Source organism: Gopherus evgoodei, chromosome 8, assembly GCF_007399415.2.
Source record: "Gopherus evgoodei ecotype Sinaloan lineage chromosome 8, rGopEvg1_v1.p, whole genome shotgun sequence".
Taxonomy (NCBI): domain Eukaryota; kingdom Metazoa; phylum Chordata; order Testudines; family Testudinidae; genus Gopherus; species Gopherus evgoodei.
Genome location: NC_044329.1, coordinates 25,060,022 through 25,077,440, shown reverse-complemented (window position 1 = coordinate 25,077,440; position 17,419 = coordinate 25,060,022). Strand labels below are relative to the sequence as shown.

At 39.5% G+C, this 17,419-nt stretch overlaps 1 protein-coding gene across 4 annotated transcripts in view; it reads right to left on the bottom strand.

Annotated features, from left to right (window-relative positions):
• Nucleotides 1-16,508, bottom strand: part of GABRG2 (gamma-aminobutyric acid type A receptor gamma2 subunit) — a 96,886-nt gene extending 80,378 nt beyond the window's left edge. For 2 of the 4 annotated variants that reach the window (XM_030573603.1, XM_030573604.1), the window contains exon 1: nt 15,727-16,508. In XM_030573603.1, coding sequence (XP_030429463.1) covers nt 15,727-15,824 — 98 coding nt within the window. In that variant the 5' untranslated portion in view covers nt 15,825-16,508. Of the gene's footprint in view, nt 1-9,219; nt 9,264-15,726 lie in introns of those variants that run through there. The other 2 variants (XM_030573607.1, XM_030573605.1) reach the window with 2 other exon arrangements.
• Between the last annotated feature and the right edge of the window lie 911 nt (nt 16,509-17,419).

Sequence of the window (17,419 nt, the reverse complement as noted above, 5' to 3'; positions counted from 1 at the left end):
AACACTGCCTCCATGGGAAAGTGGACTGGTGGGGTTGGAACCAAGACTACAGCCTCCTTATACACCGGACAGTGTAGTTGGCCAGGTACAAGGAGGGAAGCACCTTTAAAAGGAAGAAGTAATTTACTTCAGAGCACAGGAATAATTGTCTGCAAGTATGAATCACAATTCCATCCCAGAGCTCCTCCTTGGGTGTTGCTCCTATATAACATCTCATACTGAAGGCTGAGCCTAAAAGTTCAAGCAAGCTCCAAGGATCTTGAGGTATGATTTAAAAAGCAGTGCAGAGGGGGCTTGTTTGTTCATGTTAGTCTCATTTCTTCCTTCTTTCAGTTCATCGGAGGATTTCGATTGAAATACTTCTCAGAAGGATGTCTTGAGGAGGGATCTAAATGATGTTAAATCGTTTACAAAAGTTCAAATGAACAAAGCCTGAGCTATTTGAATTCTTTTCTAAAATACATTTGATTTCACAACACTCTGAATACACAATATATAGTAACTCATGCACCTATAAACCAATTTATATCATGTACAGTACGGCCCTGTTTGCACTCATGCTTGAGGAAACAGAATGTGCAGAGGCGGATGTAGAGTTTATTCCTGATCACAATGATGATGTGTGATACTTTAAGAAGACAAACGGTATTTAAGTGGCTTTGTGTTGATGAGTGGGAAAATATGCTTTACAAATATAGGCATGTGTAGACACTTGTTTCTTGTTTACTCTAATAACATTGCCTGTGTTGTGGTTATCATGGATCTCTGATGTACTTGGTTGCTTGGTATCCATGATGACCTAATAGAAAAGGATGTCAATCACAGATCTGTGACTGTGTGGGCAGTAAGCCCTTTATGGCATCTGGATAAGGACCATCAGTGCACTTTACATAAATGCAGATATGGTTAATCAGGGCCCAATTCTCCCACTTATATTCCCACAAAGTAACACCTTATTCTGCAAGTAGTTTGAAAGGCTACGCAAGGAAGGAGTCATCTTTCCTTCCCACTTCCCTTGCCTGGCATACATAAGGGTCAGACTGCAAGTGGGAAGCTCAAGATCTGCTACTGGGATGCTCTGCATTGAGAGCAACTTGCCCAAAGGAGAGTTGTAGTGGCTGAGCTTAGGCAAAGCAATGGCTTCACCTTTTCTGAGAGCAGATCTTCATGCTGAGAAAAAGCTGCATGGCTCAAAGCGGTATAGCAAACTGTGCTCCCTCCTACAAACCAGGGCAATGAGGGAGCTCCAAGATGCTCATTCTGCCTCCAAAACACAAGTGTTCCCCTCAGGGTGGTACAGATCTACAGTGCCACTTCCTGTGTATTTGGTCAGTTGAACTACATTTTTCACATAAAGTATACAGTGGACCCATTTAAAATTAGTCACTGAACTTTAAAAATATTATTTAGTAGGCCTTCCTACTTGTAGAGCACCTTGCAATAGAGATATCAAAGCATGTCCACAAACATTCATTAATTAAGCTTTAATATACTGCCCCCCACCCTGGTTGATATTAACAAACCCTTTCTACAAGCCAATCAGCAAGGAAGTTTAATTGACTTTCCTGTAGGACTCTCAATTAATCTCAATTAATTTAAGCAATGAACACAAACAAATTAACTAGATTAAAAAATAGTCACAATTAATCACAGTTTTAATTGCAGTGTTAAACAATAAATAGAATACCAAGTTAAATTTGTTATAAATATTTTTGGATGTTTTTCGACATTTTCAAATAATGTTCTATTTGGAATGTTCCCCTTTCAAGCGTGCAGTAGTTCTACCTAACATGATGTCTGAGTCACTGCTGAACTGTCTTTCCCTACTGGGAAACATGGCAAGGAAAGGAAGGAGAGAGAAGTTGAGTGGAAAGCAGTGCTTCCAAGACCTCACTCTGCCCTCCTTGGCCTATGACAGTACAGCCCTGAAGGAGACTCTCCTAATGATCTCACTCCATTACTGAAGAGGAGAATGCAAACCTAATACTAGCTCAGTCAGATATAATTTTATTGTTAATTCCCTTCTTCAGATACAGAACAAATGTTCACTTATCGTCCACAGTGACCATGAAGAAGGCAGGTTGCCTAGACAGCCACAGAGGGACTGGCCCTGTTACACAGCTAATGACAGAACTCATGGAGATCCCCCATTTTAGGCACCACAAATGGCTACCACAAAACTGAATCATGGATGATCAGAGATTCAAATCTAGACTGGGTAGTGATGAAGAGTTGTTAGCAGCTGATACTACTAGCCTATCTTGAATTAGTTCAACATAAGCTTTCCTATTAAAAATAACAAAATACTGTATTCTTCGTTAACTGGCAAACACATTTACAGTCTCATCAGGGCGGCCAAGGAATGAATGGGCATTAGGGTCTTGATTCAATTGTCTTTGAAGTTAGTAGAAGTCTTTCCAACGACTTCAGCAATTGATTGATCAGACTTTTACACTGACTTCTCCTCTAAAGATAGTCCCCAGGTGTGAAATGAGGCACTTTGGTGGTTCTATGATTGGAAAGTCCTATTGTGGCTGAACAGCTGCTCTGTGCCAAACCATTGGGGTGTGAGGAGGATTTCCCTCTGCCTCATCAACCCTTTTTTGATACCCTGCATAGAGCCTTTTTAGTCTTGATTTGCGTGGAGCAGGAATATTTGTCCTTAAGGATTTAAAGTGATTTAATCTGATGTGCTGCAGTAACGACTTACAAAGGAAGGTTTATTTATTAAGGTGGATCTTAAGGCATTTTAGCCACAAGTAATGCCTAAAATCCTTACAGCAGCATAGTCAGGAATTTTAGCCTTTTCCTGAAAAAGAAGGGAAATGAAAAAGAAAAAAATACTGTGTTAAGGTAATGTTCATTGTAAGCTTTTTGAGGCAGGAACCATAGCTCTGTGTTGGTCCAGCACAAAGCACAATGGGGCTTTCATGCTGAGCATAGTCACTTTTGGCACTACCCAATGCAGCCTTATTATATTCCACCCCCCAGGACTGCAAAACATTTTACTACTGACAACCTTCCTTCTTCCTACAACTCCATCTCCTCCAAAAAATAGTGATTTCTGTTCCATCCCTCACAAAAAAAGTAAAAACAAAAAAACAAACAAAACCCACAACCCCACCCTGATTCTGTTCCACAATGCTCCCAGTCAATCAGAATGAAAATCACGGTTTTGATGTTTAGAGAGAAATTAATATGGTAGTCATGTATTCGCAGCCTGTTCATGTGTGGATTTTTAAACAGAAACCATCTTTGTTCTGTTTTTCATAAACCCAGCATACAAGCCTTATCTTCTATCCCAAACATTCTTTTCTTCTCTCCTCTTCTGTCACTCTTAAAACATCACCATCCTCCCCATCACTCAGACCCACTTAGGGTTTTATTTTTGATTCCTCCGTCTCCATAGTCCCAGAGATCCAGGTCATTTCCAAACTTGCCACTTCTTCCTCCTTAACATCTCCAAGATACATCCTTTTGTCTCCATCCCCATAGACAGATCTCTCATTTGAAGCATTGTTATAATCCTCCTTGATTGCTGCAATGTCCTGCTCTTTGGCCTAACAAACACACACATTTCCATCCATATAAAATGCTGTTGGCTAACCTCATGTTCCTTGCCCATGGGTCTGATCATATAATTCCCCCCTCTGAATCCATTCATTGGCTTCCTGTTCAATAAAGTATCAAATGTAGGCTTCTTGTCACCAAATACAATGTTCTACATGATGCTTCCCTTCTCAGATCACCTCCATTCCTTCTTCCTTGCAGCCCTCTATGCATGGCACAGAATCCCCAGGTTCATACGCAAGGCCCTTACTTTGTATATATTTAAGTCTCTCTTAAAGACTTGTCACTACTGTCTACAAGTTGACTTTTATATACACTGTCTGTTGTAATTCTCCTTCCCCTGACCTCTGTCTGCTTGTTAGTCTTTAGATTGTGAGCTCCTTAAAGCAGGGACTATCCTTCTTAACTGTTTGGAAAGCACATTGTATAAATAAAAAAAATACATAAATAATAATAATAATAATAGCTGTGGCCATTGGAAAGCTCCACTGGTAAATTGAGCTGTTGACCTTGACAGCTTGGTGTGACATGTGCACCTAAGTCCCCCACCCAACCCCAGAGTTATCTTACAATAGTGCTGCCACCCTGGCCTTCAAGAAACCTCTTCTCATTCTAACCAGTCTTTCCCTCCACATAGAATCAGATCCAACTGGGCATTGCTGCAAGTTCGGAGCCTATAAGCTGTACCCCTGAAACACCATGGTATGCAGGTGGCTATTGACCTAGACTACCAGCTGGTGGCCATGCTTATTCTCACCTCTTTTGTAGAACAGGGGAACACTGGTTTGTGTCAGAGTTGGAGAGGGACAAAAAAGAACAAGGTGGAGAGAGAAAACTACGAGTATATTTAATAGAGAGATGTAATAAGTGTGGCAAAGGGAGAGTGAGAGCTAAGGAGGGAAGTGAAAAGGGGGAGAAGATTAGAGGAAAAGGAAGGTGAGAAGAGAATGAACAATTGCTTCCGACCAGCACCAAAGTCTCCTCCTGACCCAGATACTCTTATCGCTGTTTTGTTGCGCTGCTTCTGCAAGTTACCATGCACAGGAAGAGATTTGGACCTTTAACATTTCTTTCTTTTTGGAAGATAGCTTTTTCTAAAGAGCTCTCGAAAATGAATTACCCCTCTTTTTTTTCATGATGGGAACCCAGAGAAGTATAAAAATGGAAATAACTTACATTTACTTTGACTTACACACTTACTTTGACACATCTTTTTGTCAGATGTGCAGCACAGTGAATCAGGGCCGTAGAAGCACAACAGTGTTTATTATAAAATGCTGCTTACATCTTAATGAGGTTTTCTTATATATATAAAACCCTCCATTACTTATGTTCTGCCTCTCTCTCATTGTTTGCAAGATTTTATAAGGAACATTTTGCGAAAGGATCGGTCAACTGGAAATGCAATTTAGTAGTTAATCCTCAATCTGCCAGGGTGCACAGACATCCGTTTATTTCTGAAGATATCCTGATGCAGATTAACAAAAGCCTCATATGACCAGAATATGCTATTTATGTTACAAAAATATAACACTGAATCATTATTGAGAAAAAACATTCATGTTCTGATTTTCTACTGATTCCTAAGAAACACTGTACTATTTCTGAAGGATTATTTAGGGTAAACGACGCCCTTTAAAATGTGTTTCTCTACATAGGTTTACAGTACCATAGATATTTCTTCTGTAAAGCATGGAAAGTTCATAAAGGTTAAGAAGATAAATGGCTCAGCAAATTGCCAGCCTTTCAACTCAAGGATTTGCGCTGAATTCCAAGAAGAGGACCAATAAAAAATCACAACTTCATACAAGATTAGCAATTTCATATGAACAGGCCTAAGTCAAATGTAAAAATTATATCTTCCCCCTCCAATATTCATTTCAAATGTTCCCAGTTCTCCTGATAAAGCTCAGGTGCTGTTGTCATCATGAACAGGTCTGACTACCAAAAGGAGGCTGCCAGACAACTCTCCAACACCAAATTCTACAGGCCACTTCCCTCAGATCCCACTGAGGAATACACTAAGAAACTGCAACATCTACTTAGGACACTTCCTACACTAACACCGGAACAAATCAACATACCCTTAGAGCCCCGACCAGGGTTATTCTATCTACTACCCAAGATCCACAAACCCGGAAATCCTGGAAGCCCCATCATCTTGGGCATTGGCACTCTCACTGAAGGACTGTCTGGAAATGTGGACTGTCTACTCAGATCCTATGCCATCAGCACTCCCAGCTATCTCCATGACACCACTGATTTCCTGAGGAAACTACAATGCATTGGTGACCTTCCAGAAAACACCATCTTAGCCACCATGGACGTAGAGGCTCTCTACACGAACATCCCCCACACAGATGGACTACAAGCTGTCAGGAACAGTATCCCTGATGATGCCACAGCACAACTGGCTGCTGAGCTCTGTGCCTTTATCCTCACACACAACTATGTCAAATCTGATGACAATATATATCTCCAGATCAGTGGCACCGCTATGGGCACTCGCATGGCCCCACATATGCCAATATTTCTATGGTTGACCTGGAACAATGCTTCCTCGGCTCTTGTCCACTCACGCCTCTTCTCTACCTGCACTACATTGATGACATCTTCATCATCTGGATCTATGGGAAGGAGACTCTGGAAAAATTCCACCACGATTTCAACAGCTTCCACCCCACCATCAACCTCAGCCTGGACCAATCTACACAGGAGGTCCACTTCCTAGACACCATGGTGCAAATAAGTGATGGTCACATTAACACCACCCTATATCGAAAACCTACCGACTGCTATGCCTACCTTCATGCCTCCAGTTTCCATCCCAGGCACATCACATGATCCATTGTCTACAGCCAAGCTCTGAGGTACAATCGCATCTGCTCTAACCCCTCAGACAGAGACCAACACCTACAAAATCTCCACCAAGCATTCTCAAAACTACAATACCCACACGAGGAAATAAGGAAACAGATCAACAGAGCCAGACAGGTACCCAGAAGCCTCCTACTGCAAGACAAACCCAAGAAAGAAATCAACAGGACTCCACTGGCCATCACATATAATCCCCAGCCAAAACCCCTCCAATGCATCATCAGGAATCTACAACCCATCCTGGACAACAATCCCACACTTTCACAGGCCTTGGGTGGCAGGCCAGTCCTTGCCCACAGGCAACCTGCCAACCTGAAACATATTCTCACCAGTAATTGCACACCGCACCTTAGTAACTCTAGCTCAGGAACCAATCCATGCAACAAACCTTGATGCCAATTCTGCCCACATATCTACACCAGCGACACCATGACAGGACCTAACCAGATCAGCCATACCATCACCAGTTCATTCACCTGCAAGTCCACCAATGTAATATATGCCATCATATGCCAGCAATGCCCCTCTGCTATGTACACCGGCCAAACTGGACAGTCGCTACGGAAAAGGATAAACGGACACAAATCAGATATTAGGAATGGCAATATACAAAAACCTGTAGGAGAACACTTCAACCTCCCTGGCCACACTATAGCAGACCTTAAGGTGGCCATCCTGCAGCAAAAAAACTTCAGGACCAGACTTCAAAGAGAAACTGCTTCAGTTCATCTGCAAATTTGACAACATCAGCTCGGGATTAAACAAAGACTGTGAATGGCTTGCCAACTACAAAACCAGTTTCTCCTCCCTTGGTTTTCACACCTCAACTGCTAGAACAGGGCCTCATCCTCCCTCATTGAACTAACCTCATTATCTCTAGCTTGCCTGCATATATATACCTGCCCCTGGAAATTTCCATTACATGCATCTGACGAAGTGGGTATTCACCCACGAAAGCTCATGCTCCAAAACGTCTGTTACTCTATAAGGTGCCACAGGATTCTTTGCTGCTTTTACAGATCCAGACTAACATGGCTACCCCTCTGATACCAGTTCTCCTTGTCATTCTTAGAGGTTTCCTCTCCCTTACATATGTATAAATAGAGTCTTTAGTTTTACATTGTCCATATATAAAATAGATGATAATGCCTTATTTAAAAGTAATATTTACTTTTCTTAGATAAAGGCCAGATTTTCACAGTTAGGCATGTATTTTCATTTGGACATGCCTAACGTATGTCCAAATAGCCACTATATCTATGCCTTTAAAACAACTAAGTGGCTATGTACATATGGAAATATCAAATTTGCACATGCATGCATTGTCTCATATACATAATTTACTTATCATTTTGATATAAAAAGGTGCCTATCTCAAGTTCTATTCACCTTTGCCATCTCTTTGAAAATACACATCACATAATAGAAACAATTCCAACAGAGACTTCTGTAAAACCTCAGGTAAGTGTGCTAATCACGTATGTTTTTGTGAGGTTGGTTAATTTCTATTATGCTTATCCTATCACTGTCTTACTTGATTTAATCTTGGAAAATTGACACGTCTGTTTATTTATTTGGTACATTTTTAAAAGGTAGTCAAGGGTGCCCAAATGCTCTTTTCTTATGGTTTCTAAAAAAACAGACAAATAAATAAATGATCACTGATACATGGTGATCCATCTATTTTTATCACACTCCCAACTTATAGATTCAAGTGACAAATGGTTTACCACCTACCAACACCGCCTCTGTTTTCTTGTTTACTTTCTCCGACAATTAGAACATGCTTGTGTCTTTGAGCAGAGATCTTTAAAAATGGCCCCAAATGGCCTCAAATGCTGCATTACTTATATTTCCATATTTTCAGAATTGGCCAAAAACATGGTAGGCTTTATATAGCTAGATATAGATAATCACTCCTCCCTCAAAGGAAAAGATTGCACTTACTGATTTAATATCTTACTGCTTTCTATAGTGTTCAGAAAAGTCATTTTCAAAGAAGACAGAGCCTCCAGCTTCTGGCTAATTGTATTTTGATTTGAGCAATAAATCTGAGGCAAGTTACTTTTGGACATCATTGGTGAAATCCTGGACCTACTGGCAAAGCTCCTATTCACTTCAGTGGAGCCAGAAGTTCACCTAAATGAGTAATTAAGTTTAGAGGGATTTAAAATTGGTGTAACTTGCACCTTCTGACACCACCAATGTACATGTTACCCCCAATTTAGACCCCCCTTATATTTAATTTGTTACTTGTGTCATGATACAGCAAAAAAATGGAATCTCACACGCACATTAAGCATGTAATTAATCCCATTGACTTCAAAATCTGTCCCATTAACTTTAACATTGTGTGTGTGATTCTAAATGTGTCTAAAGACTGATCCAGTATAGCATGGAAACATACACTTAACTTAAAGTCTCATTGACTTATAATTAAGAATATAATAAATAATAGCAATAATAAATAGTAATATGCAAAGACTTTTACGAAGGAGGTCAGTATCATTATCCGCATTTTACAGGTCAGTGGCAGAACTAGGAATATAATCCAGGTTCCCTGAGTTCCAGTGCTTTGCTGAAGCAGGTTCTTAGTTACATTTAGATTCACATGCCCAACTTGCAACTTATTCCTCCAGTTCACACCTTCTATCACATCTGAATTTGTCGTAGTGAATCTGATATGCTGTAACTCATGTGCCAAGGGCCAAAACAAAGGAGCATAGTAAGAAAAACAAGTCACAGGGTGTTGCTGGAAGTATTTTATCTTACAAGTTCCTGTGCATTCTTCTGGGTCTTCAGCAAACAAATTACAAGAACTTGGACTCTCTTATGACCTCCTCCCCTCAGCAAATGGATGTATTTAGATCTAAGGAAATATAAATAAGTTTAAGGGAGAAATTTTATACTACTTTACAAATCACTTCTGAATCTGAGTCAATGAGCACAAATCCTGTTCCCTGGAAAGTCACTGGGAGGTTTCCCACTAATTTCTCTGGTGGCAAGACTGGACCTGTTTGAATATTTTGTTTTGAAATAAGCATGCAACGCTTTGTTTATTAACACCACATATTATTCACAGTTCATGTTTGCAACTTTCACTCAGAGAATGCAAGTTCTGCACTTAAGTGGAGAAATTCTCTCATCTCCAGAGGGCAAAACAAGATGTATGCATCACTTAAGTCCCATTTAAGACCAGCTTTGTTAGCAAAAGTGGAAATTAAGTAGATGATCGACATTAGACTGGCCCTCTGTTCAAGAGTGAATTTCACTGTAGAAGAAGGCAGTGTATTTTCCAAATCATTTCTCTGGCTAGAAACTGAGAGTTTTCTACAATGAGTGAAAGAAAGAAAGAAAGATTTAAGTATGAGGATTTTTTTTTTAAAAGGTTGAAGAAAATGCTTTGTCCAATGTAATGTATTATGATTACATATTTTCATCCATCTATAGTGTATCTTAATGTTATTTCCAAGTTCCCATTTATGAAAACATCTTTATCTATAAGAAATTGTACTATATTGTCCAAATTCTCCTCTCAGGTATACTTGTGAGATCCCACTGACTTCAATGGGTATAACACCAGTGTGAGGAGAGAACTGGGTCCATAGTATCCATTGCAGATTTTCAGTCACCTAATGGATAAGAATGTCCAGCTCTCATTAGAAATTAATGGGAACTGGGTAATCAATTCCTACTATCTGTGTTCAAAGGAACTGGTAATTTATAAATGTCCATAAAATATGCTGTACTGTCTAGTCGACCTGACATGAAAGTTGAATTATCTTAAATAATGCCTAGGTGAACAATTTATTTTATATCCGGTATTTATTTTCAAATCGCAGCTCCACACTCCTTCATCTCCCATCCTGCTAGGAATAGCTACTCAGGCATTCTCTACTACCACTCTCACTTTTAACCATGGCCTGCCTATCTGTCTGTCTGTCTGTCTGGAGCCGCTGTTGTGTAAGAATCCTGGGTGCATCTCCAGAGACCTATGATAGTTCTCTATTGTGTGAGACAGTGGTTCTTACTACAGGGAGAGAGCAGAGAAATTCAGACTGCAGCAGACTCTAATTACTGTGTTAAATAATGTTTACTAAAGGAATAATTGGACTGTTAAATACAAACTCTTGTTGCTTTAATACAGACCACAATACACTGTCTATCTAAGAACTCATGACTCTCATCACCATAGTACTTATTCACATAGGTAGGAATATGAAATGGTAGCAATATGAAACAAAAGAAAACAAATAAAGCCCAAGGAGTGTATATGTATTACAGTAGATGGTGTGTTGCATGTTCTCTTCTGTGCCCAATCTGCGGAGAATATGAGTTTGTTACAGCCCTATCTTTACCTTAAGCTGTATCAGCTCTGGAGGCCACCAGCCCTTCCTTGATGAACACAGAGGCATAAGCAGGGGCTTGTCTAGGATTTAATTGCTGTGGGACTCACACAGTTGAGATGAGCTTTCTCTGCCCAGACGTATGTGAATTCCTACCTCTATCCACTTCATTGAGAACCCTCTTCTGTGCACTGAATTCAAGTCTGAGAATTGTGAGAAGAATCTCTGTATGTCTTAACTGCTGGGATGGAATATAAGCAGAAAAGGGACCAAAGTAACACAGGTCCCTCTACACCAGAATCAACAGCTTAAAATGAAACCAGAAACAAGCTGGAAGGTTGCGGAGTCTGTGGAGCACAGATGTAATATGGACCATATAAGAAACATCACCTAATAAGAACAATGAAAAGAGTAGTTTTGTTTATATTCTAATATCCTGGAAATGCTGTTTGTTGCTGTGTAAACAGCAAAACTCAAACTTTTTTCCTTTTTTATTAAACATTTCTTCCCTCTCAGAGTTTGAGAGATAAAGGTTCTCTGTGAAAGACTTTCCAGCATCGCTTTACATTTCCACCAGTGTAATTTGGAGTACACTAAAAGCAATTTAGCTTGAATGTTATGGATAAGTGATGTAGTTGCTAAAGCGGAAGTTACTAAAAGGGCTTATCTTGTTTCTAAAATCCCTTACACACTTGCCAGCAGGAGACGAGTCTTTCCGTGCATCATCTATCATCTTTTAAGATATATGAAGTTATTGATAATGGGATCCTGGTGGGACGTTCACCTCCCTATTAATGTGTCAAATCCAGCTCATGTCAGGCTGTTTGGTGGTCTAAGTTTGATAAATACAGGCTGTTCCTAGTTCCAGTTCCTATTGGTCTGATAACCACATTACAAACTAACACCATAATTGATACAAACTAGAACCTTTGCCGGAAGTCTCAGCAGAAGGGCCAAGAAAGAATGGGTATGAAGAGCTAAACAACACCTTAACTCAGGTATGCCACTGTCCCCGAACTCTGGAATACTTGTTGGGCGGGGAAGCTCACATTTACTCTCCCTGTGCTGTACCAACTCTGTTGGCACTAACACTTCAGTATCCAAGACAGTCAGAACCCCAAGCTTCACAATAATCTAAACAATTATAATACTAAAAAGCTATTAACAAAAAAATCAATTCCATTTTCCTGTAGCAATTTACAACATGACATTTCTTACACTGCAGTTTTCTATGTTAGTAAGATTCAGTCTGTGCCTTGTCATAGGGACATAACTTGATATCCTGCTCCTGCTGAGTAGGACCTTACTCCATGAATGGTCCCATTGATTTCAGTAGGACCTTTAATTAACAAAGTGCTAGTTGGTATTTGTGAAAGTATCAGAATCTAACACATAATAAAAACAGCTCTGTGAATGTAGTGAAACCAAAGTTCAGCAATATTTACTCAGTTTCTGAATGACTATTCAGTTCCACAATAGTCACACCAATTTTTACTTGCTATCTACTCACATTTCATGTGTTTTTGTTTATATTAATGTTTGAGAAACATGTTCATATGAATATCCATATTCACATGTGAAGAAGAGTATTTCTGTGCTAACACATGATGAATTTTGTTGTTCATTGTTCATTATTTGCTACGAAGCATTTGTTATTTTCCTGCTTTAGCCAGTTACAGAGCAGAAATATTACCATGTAATGAGGCAAGTGATCTGACACCATAAATAAAAAAAAGTGAATAGTCAAAGTCCAGCATTTCACAAATGACCAATACTCTGAGATTTGTTCAGATAAACAATTTCTACAACAACTAAGAATACTGAAAGAATTCAAAAGCTGCTCATGAACAATATGCAAACAGAATAAGGGCCTAAATTAGTGAGCGAACTTATTCACAGACAATAGCTGCAGTAATTAGATGTACATTGGCTTGTAGCTGCATGTGCAAGGAGTTTAATTAAACATTTATGCTCATCAGTATGGTGTCTCTCTGGAACAAATATGTAATTATCGTAGGAATATCAAATAAGTCATGTGTTAATTCATTTAACTTTCCAGAGGTACAGTGCAGTTTACCATAGCCGTTCTATTTGACATCAAGTATCAGCATTTTTAAAATGTTTACAAAAACAAATATTTTAATGCACAAATATGATATGAAATATGAACACTGAGCCTGATTCTTGTCTTGCTTTCACTACTGGAAAGTAACTCTACTTTAGTCAATGATGTTCCACTCCTGTGAAACAGGTGAATGTGAGGGGACAAACTGTATATGCAATACAATTATGAACATCATGAAACTGTGTACAAGCATATCTTAACATGTTAGTGCGCAGGGTCATAAGAATGTGCTTTGTGGCAGTGCAAAAAAAAAAATCTAAACTAATAGATGTTGTGAAACTGTAGTGGTAAAGTAGTCTAGTGTTGTATCACATTTGTTTTGAGACAATGAATGAACTCCCGGTCCCATTGAAGTCAATGGGGCTGGAATTTCACCCAATGAATTTAACTTACTTTATTATTCTAAAAGTCTCTCTTAAAGCTTTTAAATGCCCACAAAGTGCAACAAGTGAAATTTCAATTCACACAAGTTGTTCTGTGGAGCTATTTGACTTCATAGTAAGAAATATCCTCATGAGAATTTTTTTTGCTATATTTTGTGTGTGCTTAATTATTTTGGGCAGATCCTGCAAATACTTACATGTATTTAACTTTACAGTTCCACTGAAGTCAATAAGCCTGTTCATGTGCTTTACATTCAGAACTTATTTAAATTCTTATCTGAACTGAGATATAATCTCCAGGTGGTTCAGTGTTTCAAAACAAAAGCTACATAAAGCAATGGCAGACAAAAAATATGTCTGGTGAGTTGTTAATATCACTAGAATGCCAGACAAATACTTACACACATCTCATTATGAATAACGACTACGTCTCCACGTGCTTTCAAGACTAATGTTTTAATAGGAACATTGTCTCCACAATAGAAGTAAAAGAAATTTCTTAAATTATATTTAGAATTAAAGTTATTCTTTTATGCTGACAGATTTTAATGAAGTGATTATCACCTTTATTTTTCAAATACTAATGTACTAAAATATCAAAGTTAAGATGTCTCTGTTATTTACTCTCTAGAATATGAGGTCAATGAAAGGATGGGACCATTTTGAATACCAACTGGTTATTAGCATAACATAGCACTTTCTGGTGGGTCTTCAGATGTAATTTAAAATCATGAATTCACATTTCAAAGAGTTTTATTTAGTCTTTTAAAAGTTCATTAGGAAATTCATCTCCAATAACATGTGTTCAGAAAATCCACCAGCAAGAGCAAAGGAATGGGTAAAAGAAAGTTAAAAAATGTCTGGTTTTATTTTACTTGAAGAAAGATGACAACATAGTCTGGAACCCTGTGTGTATGTAAACTGTGCACATTTTCCAGTAAAGAAAAAGAAAGACACACATGGAAGGATATAAACAAAGATACGGTCACCTCAAAAGAAGGCCTTAACATTTATTTAGGGTGTTTCTTAATTTTAATTGCTGTAAAAGTTCATTTTCCATTTCTTTATTCATGGTAGTAGTAAAACACTATTTAAGAAATCAAAGAGATGTTACACATCCTTCCTACAAATAAACAAAATGTGTTTCCTCATGGGCTCATCACACTTCACATCACTATTACACCTTTGCTCTATTTCTACTTATTTTACTTTCCATCTGGGATTGTGTGAAGCTCAGTCTTGCAGCGAATAACCTTATTTTTGTTGTTTCCCTACACAGAGAAAACCAATGGCTTTTCTGCCTGGGAAAGAAAAATCCAACCGGTGGAACTGCTCAGTCTGATTTATATTTAAAATCATGAGACCCTGCTTTCAATATGGCAGTATACATGAGGGGGGGGGAGTGAAAAAAGAAAGTACATGTGAAACAGGAGCCCATCTGTTTTTCAATATTATTAAAAATATAAAGAGGAAGGGATACTACTTGTAATAACACATGAAAGAAAGGCACCCTTGTGTGACTATGGCTAATATTCTCTCAGGCCATGAATGGCCAGGTACTTTGCAATGCAATGATACTTTGTCACCTAACCTGTTAAATGCACAGTTCACAGTTTTTACAAGAATGCCTGGTTCAGCATAATGCTTTGCAATGCAGCAGTACTGACCCCTACCCCTTTATATACCCCCTATACACACACTCCCTCTTTTTTTATTTATGTATGCAACAGACACACACAGCAAGCATAGGTCTTCCGTACTGTACACGTCAGTATCTATGTGTGAGGAATACACCGCTTATGCCAGCGTAAACATTTGCCGAACATGAGTGACTATATGGCTAACATACACTGTAATACTACATCTCAGTGCTGACTGCCTTGGTTCCCAATACCATCAATAACAGACATGCAGATCTGTCCTGGCTTCCTCAAGCCAGCGAGGTTTGCATACAAAAGTGGATCTCTGTCCTTGGTCCTGATTTCTTTCACTGGTTTTGTTATCCTGGTACTGAAGAATTGTAAATACAGGGTCTTGGAGACAAATAAGCCATGATGTGACTGCTTAAGAGGAAGCAAGGATGAATACAGTGAAAATCTGTCCATAAAACACGGCTATATTATAACTCCATGCACTGTAGCAAACCTTAAATCAGAGAGAAAAGGCTTTCTTAACATGGCATCAAATTCCACACAAAAGTCACGCGTGTACCACCCTTCACTTTGCCTCCCCATTCCTCTCAATGCAAGAATTATAAAGCCAATAAAACATAGCAAGATCCCAGCAGCAAAGGAGATCGATGAAGGCAATGGTACTCTCTAAACCTTCAGAATTCTCACAACAGCTCTGTGCATTTACAAACGGTATCTTCGTTTCCCCCCCCCCCCGCCAACCCCCAGCAAACAAGCAGAAAAGCAGATCTTACCACTGGATGAGGGAGAGAAGCACAAGTGCCCACACCATCATTTTGAGAGAAAATGCAGGATTCGAGCTCCCCAGGCTTGTTGGATTTGGAGGACTCATCTCGCTTTCCCCCCTCCCACCTTTCCCTTTTCCTCTTGGTTGCAGATGGATCCGTCCCTTTCCTTCTTTATTTTTATTTTGTTGGTGGTTCCCACCCCACCCCCTCTACCAGGTCCCGTCAGTGGGATGATACATTGCACCCAGCTGCAGGAAATGATATTCAGAGGGTGCAGATATTAAATCTGCCCAAGCCTTTTGCAGCAACAATAAAAAAAAAGTCAGCTTAGGCAGCAGCTTCCAATTCTAGAGAAATAATATAACTGGGAGGAAAAGGGTGGGAGAGAGGGAGGACACACACAAGAAAAGCAGGCAAGGTAAGGAGAAACACACTCACACACAAGCACATACTCACACAGACACCGGTACACAGACAACACAATCCATCAGCACAGGAGAAAGGGAAAGGAGGGGGGAGGGTAAAAAGAGGGGAGAAAAGAATAAAGCAATGGAGCTTCTGCCTGAATGCAGATTTACTCTGAGGTCAAAGTTGAAATGATGCACACTGCTGCAGCACAGATTAACACATGCGTGGTGTCAGCCAAGGTGCTTTTTAACCTTTGATTACACATATGCAGACAGCCCAGGTTTTTATTTTGGAGGCAAGAAAGATCAGGCAAGCACAGAAAGGAAGGTTGAAAGAAAAAGCTTCCCCCACGATGCAGAGCATCCTCATTGCTTTTAACAGCCTGGAAATCGTTATTGCAAAGGGTAAAAAATAGAAAGGATGGAGATGGGGGGAGTGAAAGAGGGGAGGGATGGTTGTTGCTAAGTAACTCAGGAAATGGAGAAGGCAGCATTGGTGGAGTTGCTATGAACGAGGTGGTTTAGTGTGTGATAGGATTAGGGAGAATTTGCAGGGATCTGATTTCCCCTCCCCCTAATAAAATCAGACTAGAGAGATGCAGGAAATGCCCTAAAACAAGACTAAATGGATAGAGTGAAGAACAATGAGTGTGTGTAAAAGCTGGACCTTGTCAGATCCTACCAATTTGTGTGCCCAGCCTCCCAAATTCCACTGCCCAAAGAGAAAATAAATCTTGATGCTTTTTGCCACACACATACACAAATTGAGACCGCAACATATCCCAGTGCAAGAATGCCATACAAATCCCAATCTAGCATCTGGATTCTGCCAGATCCTACCAAGTTTTGGCCCCAAATGCCACTGCCTAAATAGAGAACAAGTCTAGATGCCAATATTGGATGCACAACTGCAAGAAAAATCAGAATAATTCCATTTCTTGAATGGAGAACAAGTTGAGATGTTCCTCATGAAGCAAAAACTTCTGGATCTTAGTACTAGCCAAAATACTTAGATCTGGCATCTGGATCCTGCTGGAAAATGCCAATTTCTAGCCCCATCTCCCCAAATCCCACTGCTAAAAAGAGAATAAATCTAGCTAATCCAAGTGTATCTAAAATTATATACATTGATGCATTTTGGTGCAACAAAGCCTCAAAAACCCGGATCCAACCCCTGGAAGCCAATTTTCCTTTTAATTCCCTCACATAAAAAGAGAACAAGCTTAGCTACTCTGAGTGCATAAAAATATCCTGACCCTGATGTAGCCTCATGCTATGATGCCTCAAAAACT